This window comes from Bombina bombina, chromosome 5, assembly GCF_027579735.1.
Source record: "Bombina bombina isolate aBomBom1 chromosome 5, aBomBom1.pri, whole genome shotgun sequence".
Taxonomy (NCBI): Eukaryota; Metazoa; Chordata; class Amphibia; order Anura; family Bombinatoridae; genus Bombina; species Bombina bombina.
The window spans coordinates 1,081,971,910-1,081,995,847 of NC_069503.1; the positions used below are offsets into that span (position 1 = coordinate 1,081,971,910).

The window sequence follows — 23,938 nt, forward strand, 5'->3', positions numbered from 1 at the left end:
TAAGAATGGACCAAGAGGCCTTGCAAAATGTCACCTGCTCATTGTGTTTTGATGCCAATGTGGAACCACCAATTCCTTTTTGTTCCTCTTGTATTGTGAGGACTTTAAGTTACAGGGATAACATTTCTTCTGTTATGTGTGATCAGTCCACGGGTCATCATTACTTCTGGGATATAACTCCTCCCCAACAGGAAATGCAAGAGGATTCACCCAGCAGAGCTGCATATAGCTCCTCCCCTCTACGTCAGTCCCAGTCATTCTCTTGCACCCAACGACTAGATAGGATGTGTGAGAGGACTATGGTGATTATACTTAGTTTTTATGACTTCAATCAAAAGTTTGTTATTTTACAATAGCACCGGAGCGTGTTATTACTTCTCTGGCAGAGTTTGAGGAAGAATCTGCCAGAGTTTTTTACTATGATTTTAACCGGAGTTGTTAAGATCATATTGCTGTTCTCGGCCATCTGAGGGAGGTAAAGGCTTCAGATCAGGGGACAGCGGGCAGATGAATCTGCATTGAGGTATGTAGCAGTTTTTATTTCTGAATGGAATTGATGAGAAAATCCTGCCATACCGTTAAAATGACATGTATGTATACACTTTAGTATTCTGGGGATGGTATTTCACCGGAACTACTCTGTTAAAGGTCACTAATCCTTTTATTAACTATTTATCATGTTAAACGTTTTTGCTGGAATGTAGAATCGTTTACATTGCTGAGGTACTGTGTGAATAAATATTTGGGCATTATTTTCCACTTGGCAGCATTTTTTGCTTTTATTTATGACAGTTTCGTTTCTCTTCACTGCTGTGTGGGAGAGGGAGGGGCCGTTTTTGGCGCTCTTTGCTACGCATCAAAAAATTCCAGTCAGTTACTTTTATATTTCCTGCATGATCCGGTTCATCTCTGACAGATCTCAGGGGTCTTCAAACTTCTTTGAAGGGAGGTAAATTCTCTCAGCAGAGCTGTGAGAATTCTTAGAGTGACTGTGAATAAAAACGTTGCTTTGTATTTTTTATGTCAAATTTAATTATTGTTATTTTACTAATGGGAACAAACCTTTTGCTAAAAGTTGTGTTGTTTTAAAGTTGATGCTATAACTGTTTTTCAGTTCATTATTTCAACTGTCATTTAATCGTTTAGTACCTCTTTGAGGCACAGTACGTTTTTGCTAAAAAAGATTATAACCAAGTTGTAAGTTTTTTGCTAGTGTGTTAAACATGTCTGACTCAGAGGAAGATGTCTGTGTCATTTGTTCCAATGCCAAGGTGGAGCCCAATAGAAATTTATGTACTAACTGTATTGATGCTACTTTAAATAAAAGTCAATCTGTACAATGTGAACAAATTTCACCAAACAGCGAGGGGAGAGTTATGCCGACTAACTCGCCTCACGCGGCAGTACCTGCATCTCCCGCCCGGGAGGTGCGTGATATTATGGCGCCTAGTACATCTGGGCGGCCATTACAGATAACATTACAAGATATGGCTACTGTTATGACTGAAGTTTTGTCTAAATTACCAGAACTAAGAGGCAAGCGTGATCACTCTGGGGTGAGAACAGAGTGCGCTGACAATGCTAGGGCCATGTCTGATACTGCGTCACAGCTCGCAGAGCATGAAGACGGAGAGCTTCATTCTGTGGGTGACGGTTCTGATCCAAACAGATTGGACTCAGATATTTCAAATTTTAAATTTAAATTGGAGAACCTCCGTGTATTACTAGGGGAGGTCTTAGCAGCTCTCAACGATTGTAACACCGTTGCAATACCAGAGAAACTGTGCAGGTTGGATAAATATTTTGCGGTACCGGCGAGTACTGAAGTTTTTCCTATACCTAAGAGACTAACTGAAATTGTTACTAAGGAGTGGGATAGACCCGGTGTGCCGTTCTCACCCCCTCCAATATTTAGAAAGATGTTTCCAATAGACGCCACCACTCGGGACTTATGGCAAACGGTCCCCAAGGTGGAGGGAGCAGTTTCTACTTTAGCTAAGCGTACCACTATCCCGGTGGAGGATAGCTGTGCTTTCTCAGATCCAATGGATAAAAAATTAGAGGGTTACCTTAAGAAAATGTTTGTTCAACAAGGTTTTATATTGCAACCCCTTGCATGTATCGCGCCGATTACGGCTGCGGCAGCATTTTGGATTGAGTCGCTGGAAGAGAACCTTAGTTCATCTACGCTAGACGACATTACGGACAGGCTTAGAGTCCTTAAACTAGCTAATTCTTTCATTTCGGAGGCCGTAGTACATTTAACCAAACTTACGGCTAAGAACTCAGGATTCGCCATACAGGCACGTAGGGCGCTGTGGCTAAAATCCTGGTCAGCAGATGTTACTTCTAAGTCCAAATTACTTAATATACCTTTCAAGGGGCAGTCTTTATTTGGGCCCGGTTTGAAAGAAATTATCGCTGACATTACAGGAGGTAAGGGCCACGCCCTACCCCAAGACAAAGCCAAAGCTAAGGCTAGACAGTCTAATTTTCGTCCCTTTCGGAATTTCAAAACAGGAGCAGCATCAACCTCCACTGCACCAAAACAGGAAGGAGCTGTTGCTCGTTACAGGCAAGGCTGGAAGCCTAACCAGGCCTGGAACAAGAGCAAGCAGGCCAGGAAACCTGCTGCTGCCCCAAAGACAGCATGAACCGAGAGCCCCCGATCCGGGACCGGATCTAGTGGGGGGCAGACTCGCTCTCTTCGCCCAGGCCTGGGCAAGAGATGTTCAGGATCCCTGGGCACTAGAGATCATATCTCAGGGATACCTTCTAGACTTCAAATTATCTCCCCCAAGAGGGAGATTTCATCTGTCAAGGTTGTCAACAAACCAGATAAAGAAAGAAGCGTTTCTACGCTGCGTACAAGATCTGTTATTAATGGGAGTGATCCATCCGGTTCCGCGGTCGGAACAAGGACAAGGGTTCTACTCAAACCTGTTTGTGGTTCCCAAAAAAGAGGGAACTTTCAGGCCAATCTTAGATTTAAAGATTCTAAACAAATTCCTAAGAGTTCCATCGTTCAAAATGGAAACTATTCGGACAATTTTACCCATGATCCAAGAGGATCAGTACATGACCACTGTGGATTTAAAGGATGCTTACCTTCACATTCCGATCCACAAAGATCATCACCGGTATCTAAGGTTTGCCTTCTTAGACAGGCACTACCAGTTTGTAGCTCTTCCATTCGGATTGGCTACGGCTCCAAGAATCTTCACAAAGGTTCTGGGTGCCCTTCTGGCGGTACTAAGACCGCGAGGGATTTCGGTAGCTCCGTACCTAGACGACATTCTAATACAAGCTTCAAGCTTTCAAACTGCCAAGTCTCATACAGAGTTAGTTCTGGCATTTCTAAGGTCGCATGGATGGAAAGTGAACGAAAAGAAGAGTTCTCTCTTTCCTCTCACAAGAGTTCCATTCTTGGGGACTCTTATAGATTCTGTAGAAATGAAGATTTACCTGACAGAAGACAGGTTAACAAAGCTTCAAAATGCATGCCGTGTCCTTCATTCCATTCAACACCCGTCAGTAGCTCAATGCATGGAGGTGATCGGCTTAATGGTAGCGGCAATGGACATAGTACCTTTTGCACGCCTACACCTCAGACCGCTGCAATTATGCATGCTAAGTCAGTGGAATGGGGATTACTCAGATTTGTCCCCTACTCTGAGTCTAAATCAAGAGACCAGAAATTCTCTTCTATGGTGGCTTTATCGGCCACACCTGTCCAGGGGGATGCCATTCAGCAGGCCAGACTGGACAATTGTAACAACAGACGCCAGCCTACTAGGTTGGGGCGCTGTCTGGAATTCTCTGAAGGCTCAGGGACTATGGAATCAGGAGGAGAGTCTCCTGCCAATAAACATTCTGGAATTGAGAGCAGTTCTCAATGCCCTTCTGGCTTGGCCCCAGTTAACAACTCGGGGGTTCATCAGGTTTCAGTCGGACAACATCACGACTGTAGCTTACATCAACCATCAGGGAGGGACAAGAAGCTCCCTAGCAATGATGGAAGTATCAAAGATAATTCGCTGGGCAGAGTCTCACTCTTGCCACCTGTCAGCAATCCACATCCCGGGAGTGGAGAACTGGGAGGCGGATTTCTTGAGTCGCCAGACTTTTCATCCGGGGGAGTGGGAACTTCATCCGGAGGTCTTTGCCCAAATACTTCGACGTTGGGGCAAACCAGAGATAGATCTCATGGCGTCTCGCCAGAACGCCAAACTTCCTCGCTACGGGTCCAGATCCAGGGATCCGGAAGCAGTTCTGATAGATGCTTTGACAGCACCTTGGAACTTCGGGATGGCTTATGTGTTTCCACCCTTCCCGCTGCTTCCTCGATTGATTGCCAAAATCAAACAGGAGAGGGCATCAGTAATTCTAATAGCACCTGCATGGCCACGCAGGACTTGGTATGCAGATCTAGTGGACATGTCATCCTGTCCGCCTTGGTCTCTACCTCTAAGACAGGACCTTCTGATACAGGGTCCATTCAAACATCAAAATCTAACTTCTCTGAAGCTGACTGCTTGGAAATTGAACGCTTGATTTTATCAAAACGTGGTTTTTCTGAGTCGGTTATTGATACCCTGATTCAGGCTAGGAAGCCTGTTACCAGAAGGATTTACCATAAAATATGGCGGAAATACCTATACTGGTGCGAATCCAAAGGTTACTCCTGGAGTAAGGTTAGGATCGCTAGGATATTGTCTTTTCTACAAGAAGGTTTAGAAAAGGGTTTATCAGCTAGCTCATTAAAGGGACAGATTTCAGCTCTGTCCATCTTGTTACACAAGCGTCTGTCGGAAGATCCAGACGTCCAGGCTTTTTGTCAAGCTTTAGCTAGGATCAAGCCTGTGTTTAAGGCTGTTGCTCCGCCATGGAGTTTAAACTTAGTTCTTAACGTTTTACAGGGTGTTCCGTTTGAACCCCTTCATTCCATTGATATAAAATTGTTATCTTGGAAAGTTCTGTTTTTAATGGCTATTTCCTCGGCTCGAAGAGTCTCTGAGTTATCAGCCTTACATTGTGATTCCCCTTATCTGATTTTTCACTCAGACAAGGTAGTTCTGCGTACTAAACCTGGGTTCTTACCTAAGGTAGTCACTAACAGGAACATCAATCAAGAGATTGTTGTTCCATCCCTGTGTCCAAATCCTTCTTCAAAGAAGGAACGTCTTCTACACAATCTGGATGTAGTTCGTGCCCTCAAGTTCTACTTGCAGGCAACTAAAGATTTTCGCCAAACTTCTTCCCTGTTTGTCGTTTATTCTGGACAGAGGAGAGGTCAAAAAGCTTCTGCTACCTCTCTCTCTTTTTGGCTTCGTAGCATAATACGTTTAGCCTATGAGACTGCTGGACAGCAGCCTCCTGAAAGAATTACAGCTCACTCCACTAGAGCTGTGGCTTCCACTTGGGCCTTTAAGAATGAGGCCTCTGTTGAACAGATTTGCAAGGCTGCAACTTGGTCTTCGCTTCATACTTTTTCCAAATTTTACAAATTTGACACTTTTGCTTCTTCGGAGGCTATTTTTGGGAGAAAGGTTCTTCAGGCAGTGGTTCCTTCTGTATAATGAGCCTGCCTATCCCTCCCGTCATCCGTGTACTTTTGCTTTGGTATTGGTATCCCAGAAGTAATGATGACCCGTGGACTGATCACACATAACAGAAGAAAACATAATTTATGCTTACCTGATAAATTCCTTTCTTCTGTTGTGTGATCAGTCCACGGCCCGCCCTGTTTTAAGGCAGGTAAATATTTTTTAAATTATACTCCAGTCACCACTTCACCCTTGGTTACTCCTTTCTCGTTGATTCTTGGTCGAATGACTGGGACTGACGTAGAGGGGAGGAGCTATATGCAGCTCTGCTGGGTGAATCCTCTTGCATTTCCTGTTGGGGAGGAGTTATATCCCAGAAGTAATGATGACCCGTGGACTGATCACACAACAGAAGAAAGGAATTTATCAGGTAAGCATAAATTATGTTTTTTCCTGAGCCAACATTTTCTAAGGAGGATGCTGGTCAGGAATCCAATGACAATGTTCAATATATGCCGCAGCTTTCTCCTCAAGCGTCCCAAATTTTACCGCCCTCACATGCAGTGCCCTGCGTTTCCGCTTTAGCTCCAGTTGGGGTTACTTTAAAAGACATTGCTTCTCTCATGTCTTCTGCAGTTTCAGATGCGTTGTCTGCTTTTCCTATGTTGCAAGGAAAGCGTAAGAGGAAAATTAGACATTCAGTAAGCGAGGTTTGGACTCAGTCAGAATCGGTTCTACCTATAAACATTCTGGAGCTGAGAGCGATCTTCAATGCTCTTCTGGCCTGGCCCCAGTTAGCCTCGGTCCAGTTTATCAGGTTCCAATCGGACAACATAACTTTAGTGGCTTACATCAATCATCAGGGAGGAACGAGGAGTTCCTTGGCGATGACAGAGGTAACCAAAATAATTCAGTGGGCGGAAACCCAATCTTGCTGTCTGTCTGCGATCCACATCCCAGGAGTGGACAACTGGGAGGCGGACTTTCTGAGCAGGCAGACATTTCATCCAGGGGAGTGGGAACTCCATCCAGAAGTGTTTTCCAGCCTGATTCTCAAGTGGGGTCAGCCGGACTTGGATCTCATGGCATCTCGGCAGAATGCCAAGCTTCCGAGGTATGGGTCGAGGTCCAGGGACCCGCAGGCAGTACTGATAGATGCCATGGCGGCGCCTTGGACCTTCAGACTAGCATACCTATTTCCTCCGTTTGCTCTTCTTCCTCGGCTCATTGCTCGAATCAAGCAGGAGAGGGCCTCGGTGATGCTCATTGCACCAGCTTGGCCTCGCAGGATTTGGTATGCGGATCTGGTGGACATGTCATTTCTGCCACCTTGGAGACTTCCGTTGAGGAAGGACCTTCTACTTTAATGGCCCTTCCTTCATCCAATTGAAATTGAACGCTTAATTTTATCCAAGCTGGGTTTTTCAGATTCGGTCATAGAGACCATGATTCAGGCTCGTAAACCTGTAACTAGAAAGATTTACCATAAGATATGGCGTAAATATCTTTATTGGTTTGAATCCAAGGATTGTCTTTTCTCCAAGAGGGTTTGGAGAAAGGATTATTGACAAGTTCCCTAAAGGGTCAAATTTCTGCCTTATCTATTTTGTTACACAAGCGTCTGACAGATGTTCCAGATGTGCAATCCTTTTGTCAGGCTTTGATCAGGATCAGACCTGTGTTCAAGCTAGTTACTCCTCCATGGAGTCTTCATTTGGTTCTCAAAGTTCTTTAAGGGGCTCCATTTGAGCCTATGCATTCCTTAGATATTAAGTTGTTATCTTGGAAAGTTTTATTTCTTGTTGCTATTTCTTCTGCTCGCAGAGTGAAAGAGCTCTCGCATTGCAGTATGAGTCCCCTTACCTTATTTTTCATTCCGATAAGGTAGTTTTACGTACTAAATTAGGATTTCTTCCTAAAGTTGTTTCTAATCGGAACATTAATCAGGAGATTGTTGTTCCTTCCTTGTGCCCTAATCCTGCTTCTCAGAAGGAAAGGCTTCTGCACAATTTGGTCGTCGTTGTGCCTTGAAATTTTATCTACGGGCGACTTAGGATTTTCGTCAGTCTTCTGCTTTGTTTGTGGTTTTCTCAAGAAAACGTAAGGGTCAAAAGGCTACGGCTACTTCTCTTTCTTTTTGGATAAAGAGTATCATACATTTTGCATATGAGACTGCTGGCCAGCAGCCTCCAGAGAGAGTTACGGCTCATTCCACAAGGGCTGTTGCTTCTTCAAAAATGAAGTTTCTGCGGAACAGATTTGCAAGGCTGCAACTTGGTCTTCTCTTCGTACTTTTTCCAAATTCTGCAAATTTTACATTTTTGCCTCGGCTGAAGCCGCTTTTGGGAGAAAGGTTCTTCAAGCAGTGGTGCCTTCCGTTTAGGTTCCCTGTCTTGTCCCTCCCGTATTATCTGTGTACTCTAGCTTGGGTATGGATTCCCAATAGTAATTAAGATGATCCGTGGACTTATTGTGTCATTAAAAAGAAAAGAAAATGTATGCTTACCTGATAATTTATTTATTTTTTACACGATGAGTCCACGGCCCACCCTGTTTTTGAAAAACAGGTTGTTGGTTATTATAAACTTCAGACACCTCTACACCTTGATACTTTCTTTCTCTCCTTTACTTCGGTCGAATGACTGGGTTGGGAGGGAAGGGAGGTGATATTTAACATCTTTGCTGTGGTGCTCTTTGCCGCCTCCTGCAGGGCAGGAGAGGTATTCCCAATAGTAATTGAGATGATCGGTGGACTTATCGTATCAAAAAAGAAATACATTTATCAGGTAAGCATACATTTTCTTTTTAACTTCCAAACTTCTGCAGACAGCCTCCTTTTCTCAGATGCACAGACTTGCATTTCAGGCAATTAGTGCTTAATTATTAAATAGCTCCACTGGGCTGAGCATAATGCTATCTATAGGGCACACATGAACAAACAGTAATGGGAAACAGCAATGGGATTAAACTCATAGTTGAAGTCAACGTCGGAGAAGCAATTCACTACTGGGACCTACATCTGGTAGTGTGCCAATAGCAAGTGACAAATGTGTGCAGCCACCAATCACCAGCTAGCTCCCAGTAGTGTAGGATATGTACATATTAATTTCAACAAAGGATACCAAGGGAACAAAGTACAGTGCAATAAAGTGAATTTAAAAGTCTCTTAAAATTGCCTGCTCACTCTGAATCTTGCAAGATTAGTTTTGACTTCGATGTCCCCTTAAAGGGACACTCAAGTCAAAATAAAACTTTTATGATTCAGATAGAGCAAGCAATTTTACGTAACATTCAAATTGACTTCCATTGACAAAATGTGCACAGTCTTTTTATATTTACATTTTTTTAGTCACCAGCTCCTACTGTGCATGTGCAAGAATTCACAGAATATATATGTATATTAATTTGTGATTGACTGATGGCTGACACATGATACAGGACAGGAGTAGTGGAAATAAACATAACTGAAAAATTGTCAGAAAAAAAATCTGCTACCTATTTGAAGTTCTGACTAAGAGCTATTTCATTGTCTTTTTATCATGCATTTGTTCATTATGCAAATCTACTGTATTTACAGGTCCTTAAGCTCAAATATACTCTTCCTATATATATATATATATATATATATATATATATATATATCAATTAATTTATTAATGATTATTTGATTACCTATTTACAGGCTCAGTATTCTCATCATGTGATCCAGCAGATCCTTGGTCACCTAGATTCACATAAAAAAGACTCTCCTCGCATACGAGCTGGAATAGTTCAAGTTCTTTTGGAAGCAGTAGCTATTGCTGCTAAAGGATCTATTGGTAAGTATATTTCTGTTTGCCTTTACTTGTTTTACCCGTAGCCTTTTCTATGCTGATTTTAATGTTTAATAAATGTTTGTGAATTTATTACATTCTGGAATTTTAAAACCTCCCTTATATACTTTTTACTTTGTTTTGCCCAGTCTGTACCTAGGTATTTCACACACAAATAGTGAAATAAAAGGATACAGAACAGCTGCAATTTTTAGCAAAGTGAATAAAATGTATGCATATTTTATTCTTGATTGAAGTCAAACTTGAAAGTGTTGTAAAAGGTAATAACACACACACCACACACACTCTCATACAACACACACACACCACACACACTCTCATACAACCTACACCACACACACTCCTGCAACACACACTCAAGTTGCAACCTAGTAAACATGGTATTACAACCCAGTAATGGGTCCCGACCTGTAGTTTGAAGAACCTTTGCAGTCCACTAGGAGGATGCTAAAACACCCCTACATACCAGATACAAACCCACTCAATCCCCTAGTCAGATTTTTGCTTACAAGATGGAGTGAGTTGACTTTTGAAGTTCTTGTATATACCTTGTTGATAGGGGTTCTCTAACAGATCTTAAACCCAGTTTCCCCTCAAAGTGACTCCTGGACAGAGAGAATTACAGCAATTCAGCCAGGCAGTTAAAAATTATCCCAGTGTGGAGACGTCACAGCTCTCCCAGGTAAAATGTGGATTTTTCCACCAGTCCCCTGGTCTGCCGTGTGCTGCGCCTTGTGAGGTCCTTGGCACTGTACTGGCACTGCCTTGGATGGGCCGGTCTATCGACACCAGTCATTTGCAGCTGAGGTAGACGAGGGAGCTTACAGGTAAGTACATTACACCTTCACAGGCCAATAGCTATTAGCATGAACACACAGGATTTACATAGCTAGGGAAAATGTGTACACACACACTGCAAAACTTAATGGCATATAAAACAGTCTGTTTCATTGTTGTAATAAAAAAATAAAAAAAAAATCACATCACAATGGATTACACTTGAAGGGACAGTCAACCCTAAAATTACTATTACCTATTTAGATAAGTTAATCAACGATTTTTACAGGCAATTGTAGCCCAATTTTCAGCTAAATAAACTTTGCCAGTAAATACAGTTACTATTTCTCATCTGGCTGTTTTGAAATGGCCGCCTGACCCCTCCTACTCTGACGTCTCCCAAAGCTTGCACTACAGGATCATATCGATCCTGCGCATTCCTGTTGTTTCTCCCGCATGCGTGCCTAACACTGAGAAGAGTTTTTTTTATTGCTGTGTGTTTAGTGCTTTACTTAGATTGCGCAACACTAATTTTGCTGTTATCAGTTGGAGCCTTGGATGTCCTCTGTGAGACACATTTCCTGATGCCGGATAGAGATTGTCCAGCTACGGCCTCTTTTCTGTATATCCATACATCCTACGGTTTCTGTACATATATACCCCCAGCCCACTGAGTTCAGCGTGGGACTTACGATCTCTTCTCTTTTTAAGACGAACAAAACACTGGCAGTTTGTGAATGAAAACTGGTTTCTCAGCGTGTGTGTTTTGTAATGAGAGAAGCTACAGCAGGAACAGCAGCACATACAGTGAAAGTGCTCATACATCGGACTTGTTTTGCATAATTGCACTCCTCCCGCTACACTTTATTATCCGCTGACCATAGAGCTATATGATCTCGTCTTCGTTATGCAATTTGCTGCATTAATTTAGTTTCTATAACGTTATGTCAAATCACTATAGGAACTAAATTATTGCAGCAAATTGCATAACGTCCACACATCAAGAGAGTAAGACTAAAGGAAAGTTTTCCTTTTTTCTCTTTATGCAGTGTCAGTCATGTTTTTTGGAGTCCAATCTAAGTTTCCCTCCCAAGGGCAGATTTCTCCTTCTGTGTATCTGCAATCCAGGTATGATGAGAGACTTTGCTTGAATTGGGTTCATGAAATTTTTCTCTGGGGGTGATAGTTCCAGTCTGGGAACGGGATCTAGGTATTTACCTCAAGTTTCTCAGGTTCTGACCTTCAATGTAGTATCCATTCTCCTTTGGTTCAAGAGAGCCTTTTCAGATCGAACATAGACCTGAAGGATGTGTATTTATTGTTCCCATGATCGGGATCTTCTCAAGTTTCTGAGTTTTGTCTTCCTAGTAGGACTTTTAGGTCCTGGGGTAGTGCAAGGGTGCTTTTCTGGACAATATAGGGTTCAGGTGTCATCCTTTATTTGAACAAGCTCTCTTTCAAGAGAACTTGTCCAATCTACTTTCCCATGGAGGGGAAATTAATCTGGAGGAGAGTTCCCTTGTTCCATCTTCAAGGGTGAGTTTTTTTGGGGACCTTATAAGGTTCTCTATCTTGGAAAAGATTCCTAACAGAGGTCAGACAATCAAGGATTTTTCCCTCTCCGCAGTCTCCTGTCTGACCAACAGCAAGCGCTACTGGTCTGGTAAATAGAGCCATCCTGCTACCAGAGGTGGGAGTCTGGATCTAACTGCAGTTTATTTTACGTGAAAATTGTGGGTTAACCCAGTGCTAGGTGTGTGTCTGCCTATACTGCTCCTAAAATAAATAAGGTACTTAGCTACCCCAGAGAGATTAGATAGTAGGGTATATTTAGAAGCACACTAAAAAGAAGGCTGGGGCAGAATAAAAGTGAAATAGGTCCAAAGCTCTTGGTTTTACTTGAAACCTATATGTGTATAATCATGTGTGTCCAAGATATCTAAATGGATATAGTATTAGGTATAATTAGAACACTATATCTTTTAAAATATATTTATCTGTTAAAATATGTTTTGAAACAGTGTACTTGTTTCAAAATCTAAGTACAAATTAACAATGTTATAGTACATAACATGGATCCATGTAATACAATGAGCTATAAATTGAAAAATATACAAAATATATGTAAAATAGATTAAAAAAAAACAGTACAATGGGTAAAGAACAATACAATAAGATCCTAGAAAATGTATGGACCACGTTAGTGGTATAGTTCAAATAGTCCCAGAGAAAGGTCTGTGATAGAAGTCTATAATAAATCTGTGTTGAATACTAAAGTGATGTCGTACCAAAAGTTGATGAATTCACTGTGCAAAAAATATCAAAAATAATGCCTTAAAACTGGTGAAGAAAGTGCAAAAAGTGAAAAAAAATAAGATAAAAAGGTAAAACGAAATTGGGTTAAGACTACCCAAAAAGTGCAAAAAATGCAAAAGGTTGCAAAAATGCAAAAGGTTGCAAAAATGCAAAAGGTTGCAAAAATATAAAATTACAAAAGTGTCAAAATGTAAAAAATTTCTTATGTTATAATTCCAGAAGTGTATGATAGGGAATCCTACTAGAGGATGTTGATTTTCTCAAAGAAGATCCTCCTATGTGTGATAATTCTGAAACCTAAAAATAGAAAGGTACAATAGTGCAATAACGCCAAGGACTATATAAATTCAAGAAATAGGCTTACCATATACTGTCAATGTGTTTCAGCCCTAACCTGGGCCTTTCTCAAGACTCGGCTTTTAGGTTTCAGAATTATTACACATAGGAGGATCTTCTTTGAGGAAATCAACATACTCTAGTAGGATTCCCTATCATACACTTCTGGAATTATAATATGACATTTTTACACTTTTTTGTCATTTTATATTTTTGCAATCTTTTGCATTTTTTTTTGTATGCTGAACCAATGGTGCAGGGATTATACAAAGATATCACAATTAATATCCTTAAATCCCAAGGTTCGACTCTCTCTGACTTGGTTAGATCACCATCGTATAATTCAAGGGGCCTCTTTTGTTCGTCCAACCTGGACTGTGATCACAACAGATGCAAGTCTTTCAGGTTGGGGAGCTGTCTGGGGATCTCTGACAGCACAAGGGGTTTGGAAACCTCAAGAGGTGTGGTTACCAATCAATATTTTAGAACTGCTATCTTCAAGGCTCTTCAGGTGTGGCCTCTGTTGAAGAGAGAACCATTCATTTGTTTTCAGACAGACAATATCACAACTGTGGCATATGTCAATCAGGGTGGGACTCGCAGTCCCCAAGCTATGAAAGAAGTATCTCAGATACTTGCTTGGGTGGAATCCAGCTCCTGTCTAATGTCTGTGGTTCATATCCCAGGTATAGACAATTGGGAAGCGGATTATCTCATCTGTCAGACTTTACATCCAGGGGAGTGGTCGCTCCATCCAGATGTGTTTTCTCAGATTGTTCAGATGTGGGGTCTTCCAGAAATAGATTTGATAGCTTCCCATCTAAACCAGAAACTTCCCAGGTACCTGTCTAGGTCCAGTGATAAAAAAAAATAAAAAAAAAATTAGGAAGCGCTAAAAGCTAGATATAACACCACACCTATTCCAATTGATTGCTAATTATAAGGCAGTATATTATACAAAAAATAAGTTAAAGTCAAATATTAGTGCAAACTGATTAAAATATAAAAAATCAAAAAAGTATGATAACTAAGATGTTGATTATGTCCACAATTTATAATAACATTAAAATCGTAAATATTTAATTTCATAAAAAATAAAACAAATAGCTTAACAAAAGGGACGTCTCCCATAAGATTCTAAAAAATGCCAATATACCACCTATTCTAAAATAATATCGTAATTGTCTTCTTATCCGTGTTGAATGATATTAAAGTCAAAGTTAATATGTGTCGGTATTGTGGCCAAATTTAACAGTTTGTCAGATGAAACTGATGATTACTTTACAATCAGTGGATCTTGAAAAAGCCCAACATAATGGGTGAAACGCGTTGAAGAAAGAGCTGCTATTCCTGTCATGAACAAAGACATTTGTTTGTTTTTTAAATACTAGGTACCTAGCTTAACCCGCGCGTGATACACGCTAAGTGCGGGTTCCTTTTTGTTGATTACAACAAAACCGGATATATGCAAGGATCACATACGGTAACCACTTTCCTGAACTATAAGCAGGACAAACACTTTGTGTACTACGCAGACCTGACAAGACACCGGTAAGACAAGCTCACGAGCACGACCACGCCAGTTACCTGTGAAGAGCGGGGTAAGTGATTTGTTAGTCCGACTCCCTCTATCTGTACAGGACTTTTTTCCTACAATCCGATAATCAAAAGGGTTTGGATGTTTTGTTACAACACACAAAAAAACTGCCTTATCTGAAACAATAGAAATTGCAGTAAGAGGATTTTACAGGATCACCTCCACTGATTGTAAAGTAATCATCAGTTTCATCTGACAAACTGTTACATTTGGCCACAATAAAGACACATATTAACTTTGACTTTAATATCATTCAACACGGATAAGAAGACAATCACGATATTCTTTTAGTATAGGTGGTATATTGGCATTTTTTAGAATCTTATGGGAGACGTCCCTTTTGTTAAGCTATCTTACATGCTTTGTTTTATTTTTTATGAAATTAAATATTTACGATTTTAAAGTTATTATAAATTGTGGACATAATTAATCAACATCTTAGTTATCATACTTTATTGATTTTTTATATTTTAATCAGTTTGCACTAATATTTCACTTTAACTTATTTTTTGTATAATATACTGCCTTATAATTAGCAATCAATTGGAATAGGTGTGGTGTTATATCTAGCTTTTAGCGCTCTCTCATTTTTTTAGTTTTTTTGGTTTAACATATTTCCACTATTAGGGGGAGTGGCATAGATATATTTTTGGGCTGAAGCGCTGTATTTCTGTATATTGTCTCTTATAACAGGTCCAGGAATCTTCATGCGGAAGCAGTGGATGCGTTAGCAGTTCCTTGGTGTTACCAACCTGCTTATATCTTCCCGCCTCTAGTTCTTCTTCCAAAAGTGATTTCCAAAATCCTCATGGAACAATCGTATATGTTGCTGGTAGCTCCAACATGGCCTCACAGGTTTTGGTATGCGGATCTTGTTCGGATGTCCAGCTGCCATCATTGGCCACTTCCATTAAGGCTAGACCTTCTGTCTCAAGGTCCGTTTTTTCCATCAGGATCTCAAATCATTAAATTTGAAGGTATGGAAATTGAACGCCTAGTGCTTAGTCATAGAGGTTTCTCTGACTCAGTGATTAATACTATGTTACAGGCTCGTAAATCTGTTTTTAGGATGATTTATTATCGAGTTTGGAAGACTTATATTTCATGGTGGTGTTCTCATAAATTCTCCTGGCATTCTTTTAGAATTCCTAGAATTTTACAGTTTCTTCAGAATGGTTTGGATAAAGATTTGTCTGCAAGTTCCTTAAAGGGACAAATCTCTGCTCTTTCTGTTTTATTTCACAGAAAGATCGCTAAGCTTCCTGATATTCACTGTTTTGTACAGGCTTTGGTTCGAATCAAGCCTGTCATTAGATCAATCTCTCCTCCTTAATTTGGTTTTGAAGGCCTTACAGGCTCCTCCTTTTGAGCCTATGCATTCTTTGGACATTAAACTAATTTCTTGGAAAGTGTTGTTCCTTTTCACCATCTCTTCTGCTAGAAGGGTTTCTGAATTATCTGCTCTTTCTTGTGAATCTCCTTTTCTGATTTTCCATCAGGATAAGGCAGTTTTGCGGTCTTCATTTAAATTCTTACCTAAAGTTGGGAATTCTAACAACATTACTAGAGAAATTGTTGTCCTAATCCTAAGAATTCTTTGGAGAAATCCTTACATTCTTTGGATGTGGTAAGAGCTTTGAAATATTATGTTGAAGCTACTAAAAATGTCAGGAGGACTTCTAGTCTATTTCTTATCTTTTCTGGTTCTAGGAAAGGTCAGAAGGCTTCTGCCATTTCCTTGGCATCTTGGTTAAAGCTTTTGATTCACCAGGCTTATTTGGAATCGGGTCAGGCCACGCCTCAGAGAATTACAGCTCATTCTACTAGATCAGTCTCCACGTTGTGGGCTTTTAAGAATGAATCTTCAGTTGATCAGATTTGCAAAGCGGCAACTTGGTCTTCTTTGCATACATTTACAAAATTCTACCGTTTTGATGTGTTTTCTTCTTCGGAAGCAGTTTTTGGTAGAAAAGTTCTTCAGGCAGCTGTTTCAGTTTGATTCCTCTGCTTATGTTTTACGTTTTTTTTCTTTTCATTTATGAGAAAAACTTATTTTTTTGGTTGTGGATTTAATTTTCTCAGCGGAAAATGGCTGTTATTATTTTTTCCCTCCCTCTCTAGTGACTCTTGTGTGGAGTTCCACATCTTGGGTTTTTTGTATCCCATACGTCACTAGATCATGGACTCTTGCCAATGACATGAAAGAAAACATAATTTATGAAAGAACTTACCTGATAAATTCATTTCTTTCATATTGGCAAGAGTCCATGAGACCCACCCTTTTTATGGTGGTTATGATTTTTATGTATAAAGCACATTTATTTCCAAATTCCTTGTTGATGCTTTTTACTCCTTTCTTTTTCACCCCACTACTTAGCTATTCGTTAAACTGAATTGTGGGTGTGGTGAGGGGTGTATTTATAGGCATTTTGAGGTTTGGAAAACTTTGCCCCTCCTGGTAGGATTGTATATCCCATACGTCACTAGCTCATGGACTCTTGTTAATATGAAAGAAAGGAATTTATCAGGTAAGTTCTTACATAAATTATGTTTTTTTGTATCCTCCTGGGAGAAAAACGCTTTAAAAATATTAGACTGCATGAAGGTGCGGTTCTTTAATCAGTCCGTCTGGTGGGGGACAGATTAAATTGTTTTTGGATGAACTCAGTCCAAATTTCATATTATTCTTAGGGTTTGAATAGATTTTTAGAATGAGACCTTGTATGGGAAGAATCTTTCGTTCTTAGTACACTCTAACTTTTTTTCAGGAGTGATTATGCCAGGTTTTTTTTTTTTTTTTTTTTTTGCAGGAACAGATTTTGGGTTTCTTTTCAATTCTATTCTTTGGCCCTAAGAAGAAAGGTTTATTCAGTCCATTCTTGGATCTAAATACTTTTATATTGTTTTGTTAGTCTCAACTTTTAAGTTGACGATTATAAGGACTATTATGCCTTTTTGTTAAGGTCATTTCTTGTCCACTCCATTTTTCAGGATTTTTATCCTCGTATTTTATTTCATTCAGACCATTTGTGGTTTCTGAAATTTTCTTTTTAAGCTTTACCAATTTGTTGCTTTTCCATTTAGTATAGTGATAGCTTTATGAATCTTTTCAATGGTTCTTGGTGCCCTTCTTCTGTCTTCAGACTGTACGGTATTGTCTTCCCTATTTAGATGGTATTTTGGTATTAGCTTAAACTTTTCTTTTATTAAAGCCGGACAGATAGCTCAGCATGCTAATTCACTGTGGCTGAACTCTGTAGCAACCTGAGGGTTGCAGGTTCGATTTCCAGCGAAGTCCATTCAGCCTTTCATCCTTTCGAGGTCGAAATATATGAGCAATGTCTTCAGTCCCTTGCGGGTGATTAGACGTGCTTTACAAGTACCCAATAAATACATATGAAAGAAAAGTATTCAAATGTATGGACTTTACTTTTTGTGGTATACCTCTAGAATCAACTATGTTTTGTTTCTTCAAGACATGGTTAGAGAATTTAATTTACCTAAGACTTTTGTGATTCCTCAGAGAAGGGTCACTTCTTTTTGGGTTTCTACAGGGAGTGCAGAATTATTAGGCAAATTAGTATTTTGACCACATCATCCTCTTTATGCATGTTGTCTTACTCCAAGCTGTATAGGCTCGAAAGCCTACTACCAATTAAGCATATTAGGTGATGTGCATCTCTGTAATGAGAAGGGGTGTAGTCTAATGACATCAACACCCTATATCAAGTGTGCATAATTATTAGGCAACTTCCTTTCCTTTGGCAAAATGGGTCAAAAGAAGGACTTGACAGGCTCAGAAAAGTCAAAAATAGTGAGATATCTTGCAGAGGGATGCAGCACTCTTAAAATTGCAAAGCTTCTGAAGTGTGATCATCGAACAATCAAGCGTTTCATTCAAAATAGTCAACAGGGTCGCAAGAAGCGTGTGGAAAAACCAAGGCGCAAAATAACTGCCCATGAACTGAGAAAAGTCAAGCGTGCAGCTGCCAAGATGCCACTTGCCACCAGTTTGGCCATATTTCAGAGCTGCAACATCACTGGAGTGCCCAAAAGCACAAGGTGTGCAATACTTGGCCAAGGTAAGAAAGGTTGAAAGACGACCACCACTGAACAAGACACACAAGCTGAAACGTCAAGACTGGGCCAAGAAATATCTCAAGACTGATTTTTCTAAGGTTTTATGGACTGATGAAATGAGAGTGAGTCTTGATGGGCCAGATGGATGGGCCCGTGGCTGGATTGGTAAAGGGCAGAGAGCTCCAGTCCGACTCAGACGCCAGCAAGTTGGAGGTGGAGTACTGGTTTGGGCTGGTATCATCAAAGATGAGCTTGTGGGGCCTTTTCGGGTTGAGGATGGAGTCAAGCTCAACTCCCAGTCCTACTGCCAGTTTCTGGAAGACACCTTCTTCAAGCAGTGGTACAGGAAGAAGTCTGCATCCTTCAAGAAAAACATGATTTTCATGCAGGACAATGCTCCATCACACGCGTCCAAGTACTCCACAGCGTGGCTGGCAAGAAAGGGTATAAAAGAAGAAAATCTAATGACATGGCCTCCTTGTTCACCTGATCTGAACCCCATTGAGAACCTGTGGTCCATCATCAAATGTGAGATTTACAAGGAGGGAAAACAGTACACCTCTCTGAACAGTGTCTGGGAGGCTGTGGTTGCTGCTGCACGCAATGTTGATGGTGAGCAGATCAAAACACTGACAGAATCCATGGATGGCAGGCTTTTGAGTGTCCTTGCAAAGAAAGGTGGCTATATTGGTCACTGATTTGTTTTTGTTTTGTTTTTGAATGTCAGAAATGTATATTTGTGAATGTTGGGATGTTATATTGGTTTCACTGGTAAAAATAAATAATTGAAATGGGTATATATTTGTTTTTTGTTAAGTTGCCTAATAATTATGCACAGTAATAGTCACCTGCACACACAGATATCCCCCTAAAATAGCTATAACTAAAAACAAACTAAAAACTACTCCCAAAATTATTCAGCTTTGATATTAATGAGTTTTTTGGGTTCATTGAGAACATGGTTGTTGTTCAATAATAAAATTAATCCTCAAAAATACAACTTGCCTAATAATTCTGCACTCCCTGTAGATGGGTACTATGTTCATGTCTTTGTCTTTATCGGACAAAAGTCAATTGTAAGTGGCGTTAGCCTGTCTAAACTTACAGTCTAGAACATTCCTTTCAGTGGCTATGTGCATGGAATTTTTATGTCTCATATCTGCAGCATCGGGCGTGGTTCCCTTTGCTCGTTTATCTGAGATCTCATGTTGCTTTGCATACTGAATCAATTATACAGGGATTGGTTTTACATATCACAGTTGATATTTTTTGAAATCCTAACACTCTTTTCTCTCTGTTTTGGTGATTAGTCTATCATCATTTTATTCAGTGGGGCCTCCTTTTGTTCGTCCTTCCTGGGCTGTATTCTTAATGGATGCAAGTTTTACAGTTTGGTGAGCTGTCTGAGGGTCTTTTAACAGCACAAGGGGTTTGGAAACTTCAAGAGGTGAGGTTTCCAATCGATATTTTAGAACTCTGTGCTATTTTTTCAGAGCTCTTTCAGGTTTGGCCTCTTTTAGGAGAGAACTTTTTCATTTTTTTCTGACAGACAATATCACAACTGTGGCATATGTCAATCAACAATGGGGACTCATAGTTCCTTAGCAATTAAGAAATATCTTGAATACGTTCTTTGATGGAATTCATCTCCTGTCTATTTTCTATGATTTTAGACATTTGGGAGGTGGATTATCTCAGCCGTCAGTCTATACATCCGGAAGAGTGGTGTCTCTATACAGATGTGTTTTCTCAATTTCCCAGGTACCTTTTCAGTTCCAGGGATCCTCAGGTGGAGATGTTGGATGCATTAGCTGTGTCTTGGTTTTGCAACTTGACTACATCCTTCCATCTCTGTTATTTTCTTCAAAAGGTGATTTTCAAGGTCATTTTGGAACAGTGTCATATGTTTCTGATAGCATCAGCATGGCCTCACAGGTTTGGTATGTGGATCTTGTTCAGATGTCCAAGTTGTCATCCTTGGTCTTTTCTCTTTGGCCAGCCCTCTTGATCTAAGGGCTATTAGTCATAGAGGTCTCTCTGACTTAGTTTTTATCGCTATGTTGCAGGCTTATAATTCTGTTTCAAGAAACATGTATTATCAGGTTTGGAAAACCTATATTTTATAATGTTCTTCTCATAATTCTCTTGGCATTCTTTTAGGATTCCTAGGATTTTACAGTTTTTCAGGATGGTTTGGATGTTTGTTTGCAAATTTTTTGAACGGACAAATATCTGTTCTTTCTGTTTTATTTTCTGGAAAGCTTGTTTAAACTTCCTGATATTCACTGTTTTGTTCAGGCTTTGGTTGGTATCAAGCCTGTAAATTTATTGATTTCTCCTTTTTGGAGTCTTTTGTTTGAAGATTATCTAATTTCTTGGAAAGTGTTGTTTCTTTTGAATATTTCTTCTGCTACAAGAGTTTTCTGATTTATCAGCTCTCTCTTGTGGGTTTCCTTATCTGATTTTTTTCATCTAGATAAGTTGTTTTGTGGACTTCTTTTTTTCCTTAGGTTGTGAATTTGAACAACATTAGTAGAGAAATTGTTGTTCCTTCTTTGTGTCCTAATCCTAAATAATTCTTTGAGAGTTCTTTACATCCTTTGAGATTCTATATCGAGGTTACTAGGATTTCAGAAGACTTCTAGTCTATCTGCTTTTTTTCTGGTTCCAGAAAAGGTTAGGAAGCCTCTGACATTTCTTTGGCATCCTGATTAAAGCTTTTATTTTTCAAGGCTTATTTTGAGGCTCGGCAGGCTCTGCCTCAGAGTTTTACAGCTCATTCTACTAAGTTCAGTCACCATTTCTTGGGCTTTTTCAAAATGAAGCTTAGGTTGATCAAATTTGCAAATCAGTAATTTGATCTTCTTTGCATACTTTTATTGTTTTTACCATTTTGATGTATTTGCTTCTTCTGAAGCAGTCTTTGGCAGAAAAAGTTTTTCAGGCAGCTGTTTCAGTTTGATTCTACTACTTTTGATTTAAGTGTTTTCAAGGGAAAATGTATTTATTTATGTGGATTTCATTTCTCAGTGAAAATAGCTTTTGTTATTTTATCCCTCCCTTTCTAGTGATTCTTCTGTGGACTTCCACAGCTTGGGTATTTCTATCATGTAATTGGCAAGAGTCTGTGAGCTAATGACGTATGGGATATACAATCCTACCAGGAGGGGCAAAGTTTCCCAAACCTCAAAATGCCTATAAATACACCCCTCACCACACCCACAATTCAGTTTTACAAACTTTGCCTCCTATGGAGGTGGTGAAGTAAGTTTGTGCTAAGATTTCTACGTTATGCGCTTCTCAGCATTTTGAAGCCCGATTCCTCTCAGAGTACAGTGAATGTCAGAGGGATGTGAAGGGAGTATCTCCTATTGAATGCGATGTTTTTCCTCACGGGAGATCTATTTCATAGGTTCTCTGTTATCGGTCATAGAGATTCATCTCCTACCTCCCTTTTCAGATTGACGATATACATATTCCATTACCTCTACTAATAACCGTTTCAGTACTGGTTTGGCTATCTGCTATATGTGGATTGGTGTCTTTTGGTAAGTAGGTTTTCATTACTTAAGACACTCTCAGCTGTGGTTTGGCACTTTATGTATTTATATAAAGTTCTAAATATATGTATTGTACTTATATTTGCCATGATTCAGGTTTTCAGTATATTTCCTTTTGCAGACTGTCAGTTTCATATCTGGGAAATGCATTTTGTAGGAAAATTTATTTCTTACCTGTGGTATAGTCTTTTTTCAATTGACTGTCATTTTCAAAATTCGCGGGCAGAATTAGGCTCGCGAGGGCGCAAAATGCTAAAGTTTATTGCGTCATTTTTGGAGCAAGATTTTTTCACAAGGTTGCGTCTTCAATGACGCGAGTGTGTCATTTCCGGATGTTGTTAGCGCCAAAAAAATATTTCTGTTTGTGTTGTGCGTAATTCTTGACGCCAAATATTTTCATTATTTAAAACCCCATTCCTATATGCCTCTTGCCTTTTTCTCTATCAGAGGGCTATGCTGTTTGCATTTTTTTCCCATTCCTGATACTGCCATATAAGGAAATTCATAATTTTGCTTTATATGTTGTTTTTTTCTCTTACATTTGCAAGATGTCTCAATCTGATCCTGTCTCAGAAATCACTGTTGGAACCCTGCTGCCTGATAACTGTTCTACCAAAGCTAAGTGCATTTGTTGTAAACTTGTGGAGGTTATATCTCCAGCTGTGGTTTGTAATAGTTGTCATGATAAACTTTTACATGCATATAATGTGTCCATCAGTAATACTACATTGCCTGTTGCTGTTCCTTCAACATCTAATGTACAAGATATACCTGTGAATTTAAAAGAATTTATTGCTGATTCTATTCAGAAGGCTTTTGTCTGCCATCCCGCCTTCTAATAAATGTAAAAGGTCTTTTAAAACTTCTTATAAAGTTGATGAAATTTCAAATGACCGACAACATACTGAATTATCCTTCTCTGATGAGGATCTATCTGGTTCAGAAGATCCTGCCTCAGATATTGACACTGACAAATCTACTTATTTATTTAAAATAGAGTATATTTGTTCTTTGTTAAAATAAGTTTTAATTACATTGATATGGAGGAAACTAGTCCTCTTGATATTAAAACTAGCAAACGTTTAAATTCTGTTTATAAACCTCCTGTAGTTATTCCAGAGGTTTTTCCAGTTCCTGATGCTATTTCTGATATGATTTCTAAGGAATGGAATAGGCCTGGTACTTCTTTTATTCCTTCTTCAAGGTTTAAAAAATTGTATCCTTTGCCAGCAGTTACTTTAGAGTTTTGGGAAAAGATCCCCAAAGTTGATGGGGCTATCTCTACTCTTGCTAGACGTACTACTATTCCTATGGAAGATAGTACTTCTTTTAAAGATCCTTTAGATAGGAAATTTGAATCTTATCTAAGGAAAGCCTATGTATATTTGGGTCATCTTCTTCTTAGGCCTGCAATTTCATTGGCTGATGTTGCAGCTGCATCAACTTTTTGGTTGGAAAATTTAGCACAACAAGAATTGGATTCTGATTTGTCTAGCATTGTTCGCTTGCTTCAACATGCTAATCATTTTATTTGTGATGCCATTTTTGATATCATCAAAATTGATCTTAAATCTATGTCTTTAGCTAGAAGAGCTTTGTGGCTTAAATCTTGGAATGCTGACATGACTTCTAAGTCTAGATTGCTATCTCTTTCTTTCCAACGTAATGAATTATTTGGTTCTCAGTTGGATTCAATTATTTCAACTGTCACTGGGGGGAAGGGAGTTTTTTTTGCCTCAGGATAAAAGACCTAAGGGTAAATCTAAAGCTTCTAGCCGTTTTCGTTCCTTTCTACAGAATAAGGAACAGAAACTTAATCCTTTCCCCAAGGAATCTATTTCCAATTGGAAGCCTTCCTCAAATTGGAATAAATCCAAGTCATTTAAGAGACCA

The 23,938-nt window shown here is 39.5% G+C and overlaps 1 protein-coding gene across 2 annotated transcripts in view; it reads left to right on the top strand.

Moving 5' to 3' along the window:
- EFR3A (EFR3 homolog A) overlaps positions 1 to 23,938 on the top strand; it is a 619,646-nt gene that overhangs the window by 348,888 nt on the left and 246,820 nt on the right. For both annotated transcript variants that reach the window (XM_053715365.1, XM_053715366.1), the window contains one exon: positions 9,229 to 9,364. In XM_053715365.1, coding sequence (XP_053571340.1) covers positions 9,229 to 9,364 — 136 coding nt within the window. The remainder of the gene's footprint in view (positions 1 to 9,228; positions 9,365 to 23,938) is intronic.